At 39.9% G+C, this 14,910-nt stretch overlaps 1 protein-coding gene across 12 annotated transcripts in view; it reads right to left on the bottom strand.

Annotated features, from left to right (window-relative positions):
* The window catches only part of REXO5 (RNA exonuclease 5), a 50,293-nt gene that overhangs the window by 843 nt on the left and 34,540 nt on the right, over positions 1–14,910 (bottom strand). For 4 of the 12 annotated variants that reach the window (XM_078344838.1, XM_035267131.3, XM_009009271.5 and 1 more), the window contains exons 14-19: positions 10,111–10,215; positions 9,446–9,583; positions 5,107–5,199; positions 4,242–4,458; positions 3,866–4,050; positions 2,773–2,891 (exon numbers count right to left, since the gene is read on the bottom strand). In XM_078344838.1, the coding sequence (XP_078200964.1) occupies positions 2,773–2,891; positions 3,866–4,050; positions 4,242–4,458; positions 5,107–5,199; positions 9,446–9,583; positions 10,111–10,215 (857 nt within the window). Of the gene's footprint in view, positions 1–2,772; positions 2,892–3,861; positions 4,051–4,241; positions 4,459–5,106; positions 5,200–9,445; positions 9,584–10,110; positions 10,216–14,910 lie in introns of all 12 variants that reach the window. The other 8 variants (XM_017978790.4, XM_017978789.4, XM_035267130.3 and 5 more) reach the window with 3 other exon arrangements.

The raw sequence follows: 14,910 nt of genomic DNA, 5'->3' as shown, positions 1-14,910 counted from the left end.
TTGAAAAATGTTACATTAACATTGAAAAATGTTATAAATCATTAACTTATTTAATAATGCTTGTTGTAGAAAATCTGGCATGGTGCTTGGAATTTAGGAACCATTCAATACATGTTAGTTCCCTGCCACCTTGTAATAAATATTCATGGAATTGGGTTAGAGTTGAGGAGCTCTCTGAGGCAAAGCAGGCAGAAATGAGCAAAGACAAACAGAATCTGTCTCCACCTGATATCTGAACTTAAACTTGCAAACACTAGACTTTTGTGTATGGAGAACTAGAGCTTCAAGGGCAGAAGAGTTGCTCTGGAGTCAGACACACCATCAGGGTTCAAGTCCTGACTGCACTTGCTAGCTCTGTGACCCTAGAAAACTGCTTAATCTGAGACTTTTTCTCTACTTTGTTAAATAAAGATTCTAACAACCTCAACCAAAAATACATATGAAAGTATTTAGCACAGTACCTGGGTTTGATAAATTACTGTTGTTTTAAATATTAATTTGAGCACTACCAAAAATGTAAGGTTAAGAGCCGAGTCAAGACCCCAGCCTAAGGAAACCTTCTATTGTTTTAGCTATTCATTTTTTCCCAAGGTTTCCCAAGAGTATCTGCTGCCATCATAGACGCAGCTGCACACACAAGGCCCAGAGAAGTCTGTCACACAGCAAGCTTCCACAGCCTGGGGAAATGCATACTACTGCTGTGAGTTTGATCAGTATGTCTACAGAAATCAGAATGTGACTTTTAAAAGACAGGACTAGTTCAGGTTTCTTCACCTCAGGATTTGCTGCTTCCAGAGAGGCTTAATTCTCCTGACTTCTCAAACTTATCTTAGATCTCTGTCTCAAGTCACAACTTAAATGTTTTTGCTCTCTAACCCCAGCACTTCCTCCTCTGGCTTCACCCCTTTTGGAATATCTAGGAACAACAATAATTTGGGCTACTCTTCACTTAGTTTACCTACACAGTGGCGGACTGCTCTATAAGTATTCTACATTGGAACATGAAAACCCAGCCCATCTACCACCATTCACTGCCCCTGAGGAGCTATCCAAGGACAAGTCTGTCTGTTCCCCAGAGTCCACCTCTTAACCAAAAAGCTTTTACTGATAACTTATGGTCACTTTTTACCCTGTTCCTGTTAGCTCACCGACAAGCCTGTTTAAAGTCTGTTGGTCTAAGATGTTTTCATCCCCCCAATCTAAACACCTAATACTTGTTTCTGCTTTTCAGAGAAAGCAGTTCTTTCTAGCTGCCCAGCAGGTAGACCATCCCCCTAATGGCCCTCAGATACATGTTAAAAGAACTTTATGACAGGATATGAATTTCTGATCCAGCTTCAAGGCCAGAGGTATTCATGCTCTGTCAACTCTTAGAATGTCAGAATATATATATATATTTTTTGAGACAAGAATCTCACTCTATAGCCCAGGCTGAAGTACAGTAGTGCAATCTCAGCTCATTGCAACCTCTGCCTCCCGGTTTCAAGTGATTCTCGTGCCTTAGCCTCCCGAGTAGCTAGGACCACAGGCACACACCACCAAACCTGGCTGGGTCTTTTGTTTGTTTGTTTGAGATGGAGTCTCACTCTGTCACCCAGGCTGGAGTGCAGTGGCGTGATCTCGGCTCATTCCAACCTCTGCCTCCCAGGTTCAAGTGACTCTCCTGCCTCAGCCTCTTAAGTAGCTGGGATTACAGGCATGCACCACCATGCCCAGCTAATTTTTATATTTTTAGTAGAGACGTGGTTTCACCAGGCAGGATGGTCTCGGTCTCCTGACCTCATGATCCATCTGCCTCGGCCTCCCAAAGTGCTGAGATTACAGGTGTGAGTCACTCTGCCCAGCTTTTTTCTATTTTTGGTAGAGACAGGGTCTTGTCATGTTGCCCAGTCTGGTCTTGAACTCCTGAGTTCAAATGATCCACCCACCTTTGCCTCCCAAAGTGCTGGGATTATAGACATGAGCCACTGTGCCTAGCCAGATGTCAGAATCTTAAGAGAGTTTTTAAAATTAACACATCCAAGGTTTACAAATTGTTCAAATAAGCCACTGTCTTCTTTCCCTTCCTCCTCCAATATACAGTCCTTCATTTAGCTGCTCACTCACTCATTCCAAAACTGCCCATCTTTATGCTTCAAGATTTAACATCAATTTTTCTTTAAAGAAAGGGTTTACAGTTAAAAGGGTTTGAAAATTACTGATTTATTCCAAATCCCTCATGTTACTGAAAGGAAATTGAGACCTACAGTGGGGAAGTAGCTTGGCCACTTGTGAAGGAGATAGGTGATTAAGCTGGAACTAGACTCAGAGTCCTGCCCCAGTATTCCTCAGGCTTAGAATCAGCAAAATGGGCCCTGTTATTTCTTAAAGCAGAGGTGTCAGTGGGGTAAATGATACAGAAGGCAGGAACACAATCCTCATATGTGGGGAGGTTACACCTAAGCCTTAGGCCTTGTTCTGAGGCTTTACTTTTTTTTACTCAAGTGGAGTTAGCAGCTACTTCTTACTTCAGAGAGGAGTAAGAAGGACATAAGACCCCTAGTTTTAACTGGGGATAAACTATCTCCTTGAGGGACCAATAAATGTAGTTATACAAGAGCATATAAATGTGAAATGGGAATACAATGCCTGTCTCTTAGAACCGTGAGAATTAAAAATATGATTCATGTAAGACCCCATTATGTGCCTAAACATCAGCAAAAGACTTTTTCTCTAAGAACAGCTGAAACCCAGGGGACATAGTCCTGAAGGGATACTCTGTCTAGTCCTTACCTCTTGGTTCCTGGCAGTAGAATGAGGCAGAGGGTGCCCGCACACAATGTGTTGTAGAGCTTTACAATCTTCTGGCCCCAGCGCCAGGCTGCTATCTTCGGATGGTCCACTTTCAGAGTCTGTGATCAAAGCCATGTGTCAACACTCAGCCAGAACACTCTCTGGCTACCTTTGGAAGGGCTGTAACACTCTTCCACCCACTCTAAGGCTACAGGATTCCAGTAAAGGTTCCAGACAAATCCCTTGTCTAATGCTGGAGCCCACACTGAAGGTTCTCTGCTGACCCAGCATCCCCAGGCCTCCAAGTTGCTTTAGGACTTCCTCAGGGGAGGACTGCTGCTGTCCTTTCCTCCAGATAGGTCTTCTAGAGCCCCAAACTAGGGGAGCCACATTGCTGATGAGGGCTCTGGTCTTGCTTCTGCCACTAAGTCTCTTTGTGACCCTGGGCAAGTGACTTACCAACTCTAGCCCCTACTTTTTATCTGCTAAGTAAGAGAGATTAGACTAAGACAGGGTTTCCCAAGCTTCAACCATTCACCTTCTACCTCTACTCTTCTGCTTATATATCCCTCTAACATTTTTCCATAAAGTGAGGTAATTTTTTCCTTAGCCTTGTCTAACTGATACCATCCACAAAATCATAGGCTCAATGTAGTTGTTGTATACTTTAACAAGTATTAGCAAAACAAGTCTATTCAGATGTTTTAGATTTAATAAAAAGACAAGTCCATAACCATAAAAGTGGAAACAAAAAAAAAGACCATCTATGACAACCACAATTTATCTTGTGTGTGTACCACACTTTGGAAACCCTAGACTAGATCACTGAATAATTATCCAGCTCTCTGACCTCCTGCCTTGGTCCCTCAAAGTCCCTTGGAGACCCAGAAGACTAAAAACCTAAGTTTAGCAGGTATGGAGGGGGCAAAACAATGAGAGATCTGGGAGAAAAGGAGATGTGGCCAGGACTAGAGAAAGCTGCAAAGTGAAATAAGACCGAGGCCAGGACAGAAAAAAAAAAAAGATTACAGGATTAAGTGTCACTGAGTAGAACTCTCCTGACACCTTCTCCAAGACACCTTCACTCACTCACATGCAAGGCCTCCTCTTCCAAGCGGGAAGGTACAACACGAAGTCCTGGGGAACTTGATTCAGGTGGTAAGCCTCTGAGCCAGGCATGGAGGTGCCTGGGGGTTAGGGCATGCCTGCCTTTCAGCTTCCAGTCCTTGCCTGTGAGAATGCTGAGGGCCCTCTGGGCACTGCCAAAACTTTTGAATTCTGAAAGCAAGAACACCCACCTTATGTTATTAAGGGTCAAGAAGCTGATCACCATCCAAGCTGCCTGGCCAGGGCCATGGGAAAAGGACAGAATCAGAAACTGCTGCCCTGGTCCAGCCCAGGAGGTGAATCTTCCCTTCTCTGACGTCATGTTATTGCCAACCCCAGTTTCCTTCCCCACATAGACTTACTCAGGAAGCAGTATTTTTCCTGCTTTCCATTTTTAAGATCTTTAGGCAAGATCACAGCTTCCAGGCCAAGAAAGAGGCGGGGCTCCTGCAACAGCTGTTCTTTGAAGGTTTCACTCACTCCAGAAAGATATAGAGTGCCTTGATTTTCAGAATCTCCTTGCAGCTCATGCACGAGGGTGTCACAATCAAGTGTGAGCTCTGTCACAGGTCTTTGCACCTAACCAAGCAAAGTTGGTATTAGTTGTAAAAATCAATTTAATTTTCAGGCCTGTTGGATACTAGCAAGTATCAGGTTGATGCAAAAATAATTGAAGATTTTGCCATTACTAATAACTTCATTTTTCAGTTTCCTAAAATTTTTTCAGTTTCCTTCCTTTTCTGTAAAAGGAAACTAAAGATAACTGTCTCACTGAATTATATTAGACTTAATTGATAAAACATACATCTATTTCCATGTAAATATATTCTCTTCAGTTTCCTGCCTCCAACCCTTAATGAAATTCTGTTTATGTGCATAAGAAACTCACAATACCATCATTTGATCTCCCTGAAAGAAGAAGGAAAGGGCAACCACAAAGAACCACCCAGAATAAACCATTTGGGGCTTAAATAGTAATACAGAATACAAGAAAGACTCCAATCTAGCCCGGGATGATTTCTGACAAAAATGAAAGCTGTTATGTCTTTAGTCACTGCCAGTAGGAGAATGTCAGATTTGGCTAAAGACTTTTCATAGTAAAAGTCTTGTGCCTGGCTGGGCCTCTTGAAGGTGTTTCCTATATGTCCTCAAACACTACAAATACAGGCTGTGGTAGGCCAGACCTGAGCAAAGGGGGCTGCTTTTGGCTTTCTCTTGTTACCCTACCTTGATGCGGGTACCATCTAACAGAATGCCATCCAAGGACTCTATGGCCAGCTGGGCAGCTTCTAGGACTTCATACTGTATACAGAGATGAGGCTGCAGAAATATGAAGATTTCCTCACCATTGCTTTCCAGCTCAAACTGCTAAAGGGGTTGGGGAAAGGATTGAAACTACTATGGCCAGAACCACCAGAATGGTTGCCCTTGCTGTGCTGGGTTATACAGGTATTGACTGTAAACTGTCAACTTTATATGGAATCATCAAAGTTCAGGAACTAGTTTTCAGACAATAACTAACCTTTGTCATTTAAAATGGAATTACCCAACGGCTTTTCATAATATTTATTATGCATCACTAAAGTCATCACTGCGACTCACGAGCAGAGATTCCCATTTGTCTGTTAGCTTAATTTTAGACACATAGCTCTCCTATAAGCTTGGGAGGGATAAGTTCTTCCACTGGATAGGCTACATCTTCAAATGGTCTGCTTTTCTGTTTGGTAACTCAGAGTAATTAAATCTTTGTGATTATCTGAGCTATAGCACCAGTAAAAGCCTTCCCACAGAAAAGTTTCATGACATTGGATTTGGCAATGGTTTCTTGACTATGACATCAAAGGCAGGCAACAAAATTAAAACTAGACAAATTGGACTTCATAAAATTTAAAACCTTTTGCCCAGTACTTTGGGAGGCCAAGGCAGGTGGATCACAAGGTCAACAGATCGAGACCATCCTGGTCAACATGGTGAAACCCCGTCTCTACTAAAAATACAAAATTTAGCTGGGCATGGTGGTGCGTGCCTGTAATCCCAGCTACTCAGGAGGCTGAGGCAGGAGAATTGCCTGAACCCAGGAGGCGGAGGTTGCGGTGAGCCAAGATAGTGCCATTGCACTCCAGCCTGGGTAACAAGAGTGAAACTTTGTCTCAAAAAAAAAAAAATAAAACCTTTTGTATATCAAAGGACACTAACAGTAGTATCAAAAAGTAACACATAGAATGGAGAAATAGTTGCAATTACATATCTAATTAAAGATTAATATCCAGAATGTACAGAGAACTCACACAATTCAACAATAAAAAACCCAAACAACCTGATTTAAAAATGGGCAAACATTGCAGAGTAGCTAGAACTGAAAAAAAAATAAGAAAAAAAAGAGCAAACAGGTGAATACACATTGCCTATGATACTCAACATCACTAATCATTAGGGAAATCCAGATCAAACCCAAATGAGATACCACTCTTCACATCCATTAGGATGGATATTATTAAATAAAATAGAAAACAAGTGTCAGTGAAGAGGTAGATAAGTTGGAACCTTTGTTCTTTGATAATAGGAATATAAAATGGTATCACCACTGTGGAAAATAGTGTAATGGTTCCTCAAAAAATTAAACACAGAATTATTATTTGATCCATCAATTCCACTTCTGGATATATGCCCAGAAGCACTGAAAGCAGGGACTTGAACAGAGACATGTAGATCTATGTTCATAACAGCATTATTCGTGAGCATCAAAAAGTAGCAACAACCTAGGGTTGGTCACAGTGGCTCACACCTGTAATCCCAGAACTTTGGGAGGCTGAGACGAGTGGATCTCTTGAGTCCAGGATTTTGAGATCAGCCTGGGTAACATAGAGAGACCCTGTCTTACAAAAAATTAGCCAGGCATGGTAGTAAACACCTGTGGTCCCAACTACTCATGAGGCTGAGGTGGGAGGATTGCTTGAACCCAGGAGGCTGAGGCTATAGTGAGCTGTGATCACGCCACTGAACTCCAGCTGGGTGAGCAAGACCTTATCTCAACAAAAAGAAAAAAAAAAAGAAAAGGTAGAAACAACACAAATGTCTATCAATTAATGAATGCATAACCAAAATGTGGTATATACATGAAATGGAATATTAATTTGCCTTGAAAATGAGATTCTGATACATGCTATAACATGAATGAACCTTGAAGACATGCTAAATGAAATAAATCAGAAATAAAAGGACAAATATTGTATGATTCCATTTATATGAGGTACACAAAGTAGTCAAATTCATAAAGACAAAAAGAAAAACAATGATTATCAGGGGTGATAGGAAATTATTGCTTAATAGGAAATTTCAGTTTGGGATGATGAAAAAGTTCTGGAGATGGATAGGGGTGACAGCTGCACAATATCAATGTACTCAATGGCACTTAAAAATGGTTAAAAAGGTACTTTTTAGGCCGGGCTTGGTGGCTCAAGCCTGTAATCCCAGCACTTTGGGATGCCAAGGTGGGAAGATCACCTGAGGTTGGGAGTTCGAGACTAGCCTGACCAACATGGAGAAACCCCATCTCTATATATTAAAAAAAAAGGTACATTTTCTGTTATATGTATTTTACTCCCCCGCCCCCCAAAAAAGGGCCAAGAGAAAGAGGTTATGTCCTTTGCTATACATTTATCCCCCAATCTATCTTCTCAAATACAAAAATACAATCTTAGTATTTGTATTTTTAGCCATAGAAAAGCTATTAGTAAAAATATTTGGAAGCTGGGTGCAGTGGTTCATGCCTGTAATCCCAGCACTTTGGGAGGTAGATCACTTGAGGTCAGGAGTTCAAGACCAGCCTGGCCAATATGGTGAAACCTTGTCTCTACTAAAAACACAAAAATTAGCTGGGCATGGTGGTGCAAGCCTGTAGTCCCAGCTGCTTGGGAGGCCGAGGCACAAGAATTGTCTGAACTGGGGAGGCAGAGGCTGTGGTGAGCCGAGATAACACCACTGTATTCCAGCCTGGGCTGGGCCTCTGTCTCAAAAATAAATAAATAAAAATATACACACACACACACACACATATATATATATATATAATTTAAAATTTTGGAGACAGCACATTAAAAATATCTAGGCTCCTGCACTTATATGACTTTAGAAGTGTTTTTTTTACTTCACTTTCAGACATAGTAATACACCAGCTGAATAGTTACCTCATGCCAAATTCTAAAGGAACACTATGTTTGCAGTGAAGTCTTCCCCTAATTCCTTTAGCAAGCTGCCTAATTCTTCCCTCTGGAGGTCTCCATTGTTCCCCATTGTTACCTTTATTGTATATCATTCTACAAACATTCTATTATGCTGTTTCCATGTTTAATTCTTTTCATAATTTCTCCCATGTCTCTAGATAATGTACTAATGACGTTATTGGTTCAAACATAAGCTTTAGTCTATCTATGGTATTTATTATATGGTATTTATATGACTGTGAAGATGAAGACTTAACTTGTGAAGTCCTTTTAAACTATATTAAAAAAAATTTTTCTTTTTGAGACAGAGTCTTGCTCAGTCACCCAGGCTGGAATATAGTGATGCAATCTCAGCTCACCACAACCTCCGCCTCCTGGATTCAAGCAATTCTCCTGCTTCAGCCTCCTGAGTAGCTGAAATTACAGGCACATGCCATCATGCCCAGCTAATTTTTGTATTTTCAATAGTGATGGGGTTTCACCATGTTGGTTAGGCTGGTCTCAAACTCCTGACATCAGGTGATCCACCTGCTTCAGGCTCCCAAAGTGTTGGGATTATAGGTGTGAGCCACTGTGCCTAACCTGAACTATATAAATTTTTAAAACCATATGCAAGTATTATTTTTGTTAAAATAAAAGTAATTTCTTTAAAGGGCTTTTATGTAAATATAAATCTAATACAACAAACTTACTCTAAGAGATTAGAGAACTAATAACAACAACAACAACAAAAGCCCTCCCAGAATCTTTCTCCTGTATCTTGACCAAGCCATGAGCCTACTCTGTAAAAACAGAAGTAACTTTCTAAGACATGAAAGTTACTTCTGTTTTTGAAAGGGTGTATTATTTAAAGCTGAGGTTACAATCATAAGGACCATAGGTTATATTCTACTAGCAGACATATTTTTCTGTATGGCCTGATATTTGAGAAAATGGGAGCCAACATATGAAAATTGACAGATCTCTCAATTCTTGTTTTTAATTTTTTTGTAGAGATGTGGTCCCACTATATAGCCCAGGCTGGTCTCAAACTCCTGGGCTGGAGCAATCTTACCTCCTCAAACTCAAAAAGTGCTGGGATTATAAGTATAAGCCACTGTGCCCGGCCAGATTTCTCAATTCTTTCACACACACACACACACACACACACACCCCAAAAGGTCTCACAATACTGGATATACATTCTTGTGGGTCAATAACTGCCTTCATTAGTGTATGTCTCACACTCCAGTTGGTAGCAATCCAACTTACTTCATGAGTATTCGCTATCTGCATGACCCCAGCAGTCACCTGAATGTCTAACACTAATGTAGAAAATCAAAATCTGAATTTTCTGGTCTTACCTGATGGGTTTCAAGAACAAAAGTCATTGACTGGACTGGGCCAAAGCTCTTAAACAGCCTCTTCAGAGCCCTGAGATCGCAATTTTTGCTAAATGGCCCAGCATAGACAGTTGATATCTCTGTCCACTTAATCCTCACCTGCAGGAAAAACAACCGAATATAGTATGAGAATGAATGTGGAAAGAGAATTGAAATCCTGAGTCAATGCATGGGATTATTCATCAAAGATTTTTTAACATAAATACTTGCCAAATGTTCAAGGATATTCACTGAAGTATTATTTGTAATAGCAAAAGTGCTATTTTTAGTCTAATAGCCGAAGTGTAATAGCACTTTTGCTATTACAAATAATACTTGTAAAAATGCTGTTAATAGGTATATTATATAGCAGAATACTATGTAGCCATTAAAAACAAGGGAAATAAGATATATAGTGATACAGAAAGCTGTACAAGATATTCTGTTAAATGAAAAATTAAAGTTGCAAAACAATATGCATAGTCTGACTCCCATTTTTATAAAAATTTTTTTATATGTTAATATGCAGATAGTAAAACTCTAGAGAAAGATGCAACAAATTAAATAAAGCACATATAACTTTCCTTAATGATGAGAGGTTATAGTAAGTCATTAAATAAATCATTCAGCAGAACCCATCCACTTACCCTTTTGTTCATCTCTTCAGTGAGGATGGATGAAAAGGTCTTAAAAGAGAACTGAACAATGCTGAAGGGAAACAGGGGGATTTCCACTCTTGCCTCCTCAAGAACCTGTAGAGAACAGCACAGCCTGGATAAGGCAGAAACCTCATACTCTATTGTGGCTCCTGGATATGAGCCACAGTAATATAAACAGTAGTTGCCTTTTACCCACATTGAAAGGTAATATGGGGCTGACTTCCAGGTCTAGAGGAAAATGGTGAAACCACACAGCTTCCCAGAGAACCACAGAATCAATATAAAGAATAAAAGTAAAATACATATAAGCCATACCTTTGGCATTACTAAGAGACAACAGCTATTACAAAATTTTCAAATGACCTGTATTTAAATAAATACGTGTAACTCCCACCATTGTAAACTGCTGTAAGCCTGTTGAGTAGGGAAAGCAAGGGAGAAGAGGCTTAATAGATTTGGTCAAAAAAAAAAATCGAGGGACATGAAAGAATTAGGTGAAGCACAAAAAAAAATCACCCCTCAAAAGAAAAAGTCCAATTAAATGCCAAATAAGGAATACAGGTCATGATTTTGACATTTCTCAGCACTTGACTACAGGCAAGAGGCTTGGCAGCCAGAGAAGCAGTGCTTCTGGAGAAGAATCAGATATATTGAGAAAAGGTAGTACTGCTTGGAGACACTGCTGTGAAGAATGCCAACTCTTCCGAACAATATTATCAATTCCTCCCTTCCCTCAACACCACACCGTCATTTTGGAAATGGAGAACTAGGAAGCTTCGCTTCAGCCTCTTACACTCCCACAGAGACATTGGGTTAACAACAATATATGGACCAGAACACCTTTGAGAGAACTGTAGAGACTGCACGAGAAGCTATATAGCACCTAGACCAGCATGAAACCAAGAAGGGTTTCCAGTAAATGGGAAAGGCAAATTTGTGATGTTTTGTTTTTGCTCCCATCCACACTCCTCCCTATCTGCCATAACAGGGCTTCTCACACACCATAGATGCTCCCTTAGGATGGAAACAAAAGAGTGGACCATGTGTCCAACCTTCTGGGTAGTCTGGGGCTGTCTGAGGGACTATTTTCTGTCTCGCCTGACTCAGAATGCTGACAGGACTGAAGTCCTTGTTTGGAAGCCACTGAAAACAGATGTGATCACCACGACTGTTAGAGCTGCAGGAATAAACCAGGGGAAGAAAGATTATGGGCTCTGAAAAGAAGTAGAGACAGGGGGCTCAAGGAACAACTAAAGGCACATGCACAACCCCAGAGAAGACAAATCTCCAGAACAGGTTTGGGAGGTCATGAAATCTCTAATTAGGCTGAGTGGTGAAGGTCCTCCCCTGCACAAAGCAGTCTATAAAGACTACAACAAATGGCTATTTTTTCAAATGCCCAAGCCTCAATAATACCAACAATAATAATAAATCCCAAAGCATACAAAGAAACTTAGCCCAAGTTTCACTTCTGCAAAATAAAGTTCTAAGATCTCTTTCACAAGAATATAAATATACTTAACACTACTGAACTACACACTTAAACACAGTTAAGATGGTTAATTTTTGTTTTTTTACTACAATAAGAAAGGGAGGAAAGGTAGAATTCCTTGATAAGTAGAGGAAAAGCACAAAAAAAGAAGAAAAAACTTCATTGAGGAAGGCAGAACTAATGTAAGAGACACTCTTGAATGAAAACCTTGTTCAAAACAAATCAGTAAAATTGGAAAACAGCAGACCATATTAATCTAAACTAATATTTAAAAAAACAGAAACAGTTGGGCATGGTGGCTCACGCTTGTGATCCTAGCAATTTGGGAAGCCAAGGTGGGAAGATAACTTGAGCTCAGGAGTTTGAAACAAGCCTGAGCAACATAGTGGAAACTCACCTCTATTAAAAAAATTTAAAAATTAGCCAGGCATGTTGGCAAATGCCTATAGTCCCAGCTACTCAGGTGGCTCAGGCAGAAGGATCGCTTGAGCATGGGAGGTCAAGGCTGAAGTGAGCTCAGATCATGCCACTGCACTCCAGCCTGGGCAACAGAGTGAGACCCTGTCTCAAAAACAAAAACCAAGAAATCAAGCGAGAATTGAAGCATTTCAGCCAATGAAAACTCTTCCCCCTAAAAAATCAACCATGTGGTTAAAGGATACAGTTAACATTACATTCTAAACTGAATTGAATATGAACAGCCAAACATTTGGGGATATAAAAAAGCAAACTATAAGTTGTCAAGAAAGAATAGATTCAAGTGAAATTGTAATAAAGGGCATTAATGAAAAGCATGGAAAGAATTAGGAGTATACAAATGAAATCAAAAGGATCAGAGAGAAAGTAGGTGAATGAAAGATAGGCCAAGAGGGGACAATGTACATGCATAGGTGAAGTCTATGAGGAAGAAAATTAAAGCAGTGGAACTGAATACTTGAAAATACAATCCAAGGAAACCTTCTGGAAATAAAAGAAATTATAACCTATATATTAGGGGCCTTGGGTACCAAGGAAAAGTGACTTGGAATGATCTACTCTGAGACACAGCTTAGTAAAACAATTAGACTTTAAACATAAAGGAAAAAATAAACCCTCAGTAAAAATAACTTATAAGACCAAGAAAATTAGACTGCCATTGAATTTTCTCAAATACAGCTTACAAGGATTTCCATCCCCAGCCAAGACTGAATAACAAAGACTAGATTTATCCTCTCTCATTAAACAACTAAGAAACTATAAAAAAATATGATAAAGAGAATGAGAAGACAAGCCAGAATGAAAGCCTCATGAAAATATTTGCAAAGACTTAATTGTTAATGAACTGTTATCCAAATATTCAAAGAACTATTAAAACTCACCAATAAGAAAATGAACAATCCAATTTTAAAAATGGGCAAAAGAGCTGAACAGACACTTCACCAAAGAAGATATACTGATAGCAAATAAGCATATGAAAAGATGCTTCACATTATATGTCATTAGGGAATTGCAAATTAAAACAATGACATACTAATACGTATCTATCAGAATAGCCAAAATCCAAAACACTGACACCATCAAACGCTGAAAAGAATGTGGAGCAGTAAGAACTCTCATTCACTGCTGGTGGTAATGCAAAACCACAGACACTTTGGAAGTTCAGCAGTTTCTTACAAGACTAGACACACTTTTACTATACAATCTAGCAATTGCACCCTTTGGTTTTTGCCCAAATGTGTTGAAAACTTATGCACACATGAAAACCTGCACACAGATGTTTATAGCAACTTTGTCCATAATTGCCAAAACTTGGAAGCAGCCAAGATGCTCATCAGCAGGTGAATGGACAAACTGTGGTAAATCCAGATAACGTATAATTATTCAGTGTTAAAAAGGAACAACTATAAAGTGGTGAAAAGACATGAAGAAAACTTAAATGTATATACTAAGTGAAAGAAGCCAATTTTAAAAAGCTACATACAATATGATTCCAACAATGTAACATTCTAAAAAAGGCAAAATTATGGAGACAGTAAAAAAAAAAAAATCAGTGGTTGCCAACAGGCAGAGAATATTCATCAAAGATTTTTTTTTAGGTCAATGAAACTATTCTGTATGATACCATAAAGGTGGCTATATGTCACTATACATTTGTCAACACCAAGAAAGAACCCTAATGTAAACTATGGACTTGGATAATTACATGTCATCATGAGTTCATTGATTTTAACAAATGTACTACTCTGGTACAGGCTGTTGATAGTGGTGGAAGTTGTTTGAATGGGGGTATGGGGGTAAATGGAAACTCTGTACTTTCTCTTTTTTTTTTTTTTTTTTTTTTTTTGAGACAGGGTCTCACTCTGTCACCAGGCTGGAGAACAGTAGTGCAATCATATGTCATTGCAACCTCCACCTCCTGGGCTTAAACAATCCTCCCAACTCAGCCTCCTGAGCAGCTGGGATCATAGGCATGTGCCACCAGGCCTGACTAATTTTTTTGTAGCATTTCACCAAGTTGCCCAGGCCAGTTTCAAACTCCTGGACTCAAGAGATCCACCTACCTCAGCCTCCCAAAGTCCTGAGATTATGGGCATAAGCTACTGTGCCCACCTTATACTTTCCATTTAATATTGCTGTGAACCTAAAACTGTTCTAAACATTAAAGTCTATTAAAATAACAACAATAATGCCCAAAGAACCCTTGAGGCCCAGGTAAGTGCTCAGAAAAAAAAAAAATTCTGAGAATAGCAGTTCTCAGAATGTTGGAAAATGAAGGACAGCAATTCTTAAAAGATAGGAAACTGATAGATCTGTACAGAATTCTCCTCAAATATTCAGTTACATGGGGATTAGTGTATCCATGTAAGTAAACTATGCAAGGTCAAGGAAAGAATGCCCAAAAGGATTAGAGGGAACAATCACAAGGTCTAACACAAGGCCAGGAATGGTTCAGATTCCCAAAAGCTAAAGTGTAAAGTCTCATAATTGATGGAGATCAAGTACTTAGTATGGTTTTGCTTCAGTAGTGGGACAAAATTTACTCTGGTTCCACCTAACAAACCTTAAAAGTAAGAATTCAAAAGGATCTGGCCAGGCATAGTGGCTCAACCCTGTAATCCCAGCACTTTGGAATGCTGAAGTGGGAGGATTGCTTCAGGCCAGGAGTTTGAGACTAGCCTAGGCAACACATTGAGTTCTATGAAGAAGAAGGAGGAGGAGGAAAGGGAGGGGGAGGGGGAAGGAGGGAGAGGAAGGAGGGGGAGGGGAGGAGGGGGAGGGGGAGGGGGAAAGGAGAAGGAAGGGGAGGGGAGGGGGAG

This window comes from Callithrix jacchus, chromosome 12 (genome assembly GCF_049354715.1).
Source record: "Callithrix jacchus isolate 240 chromosome 12, calJac240_pri, whole genome shotgun sequence".
Lineage (NCBI taxonomy): Eukaryota > Metazoa > Chordata > Mammalia > Primates > Cebidae > Callithrix > Callithrix jacchus.
This window is presented reverse-complemented; position numbering and strand designations above follow the sequence as displayed.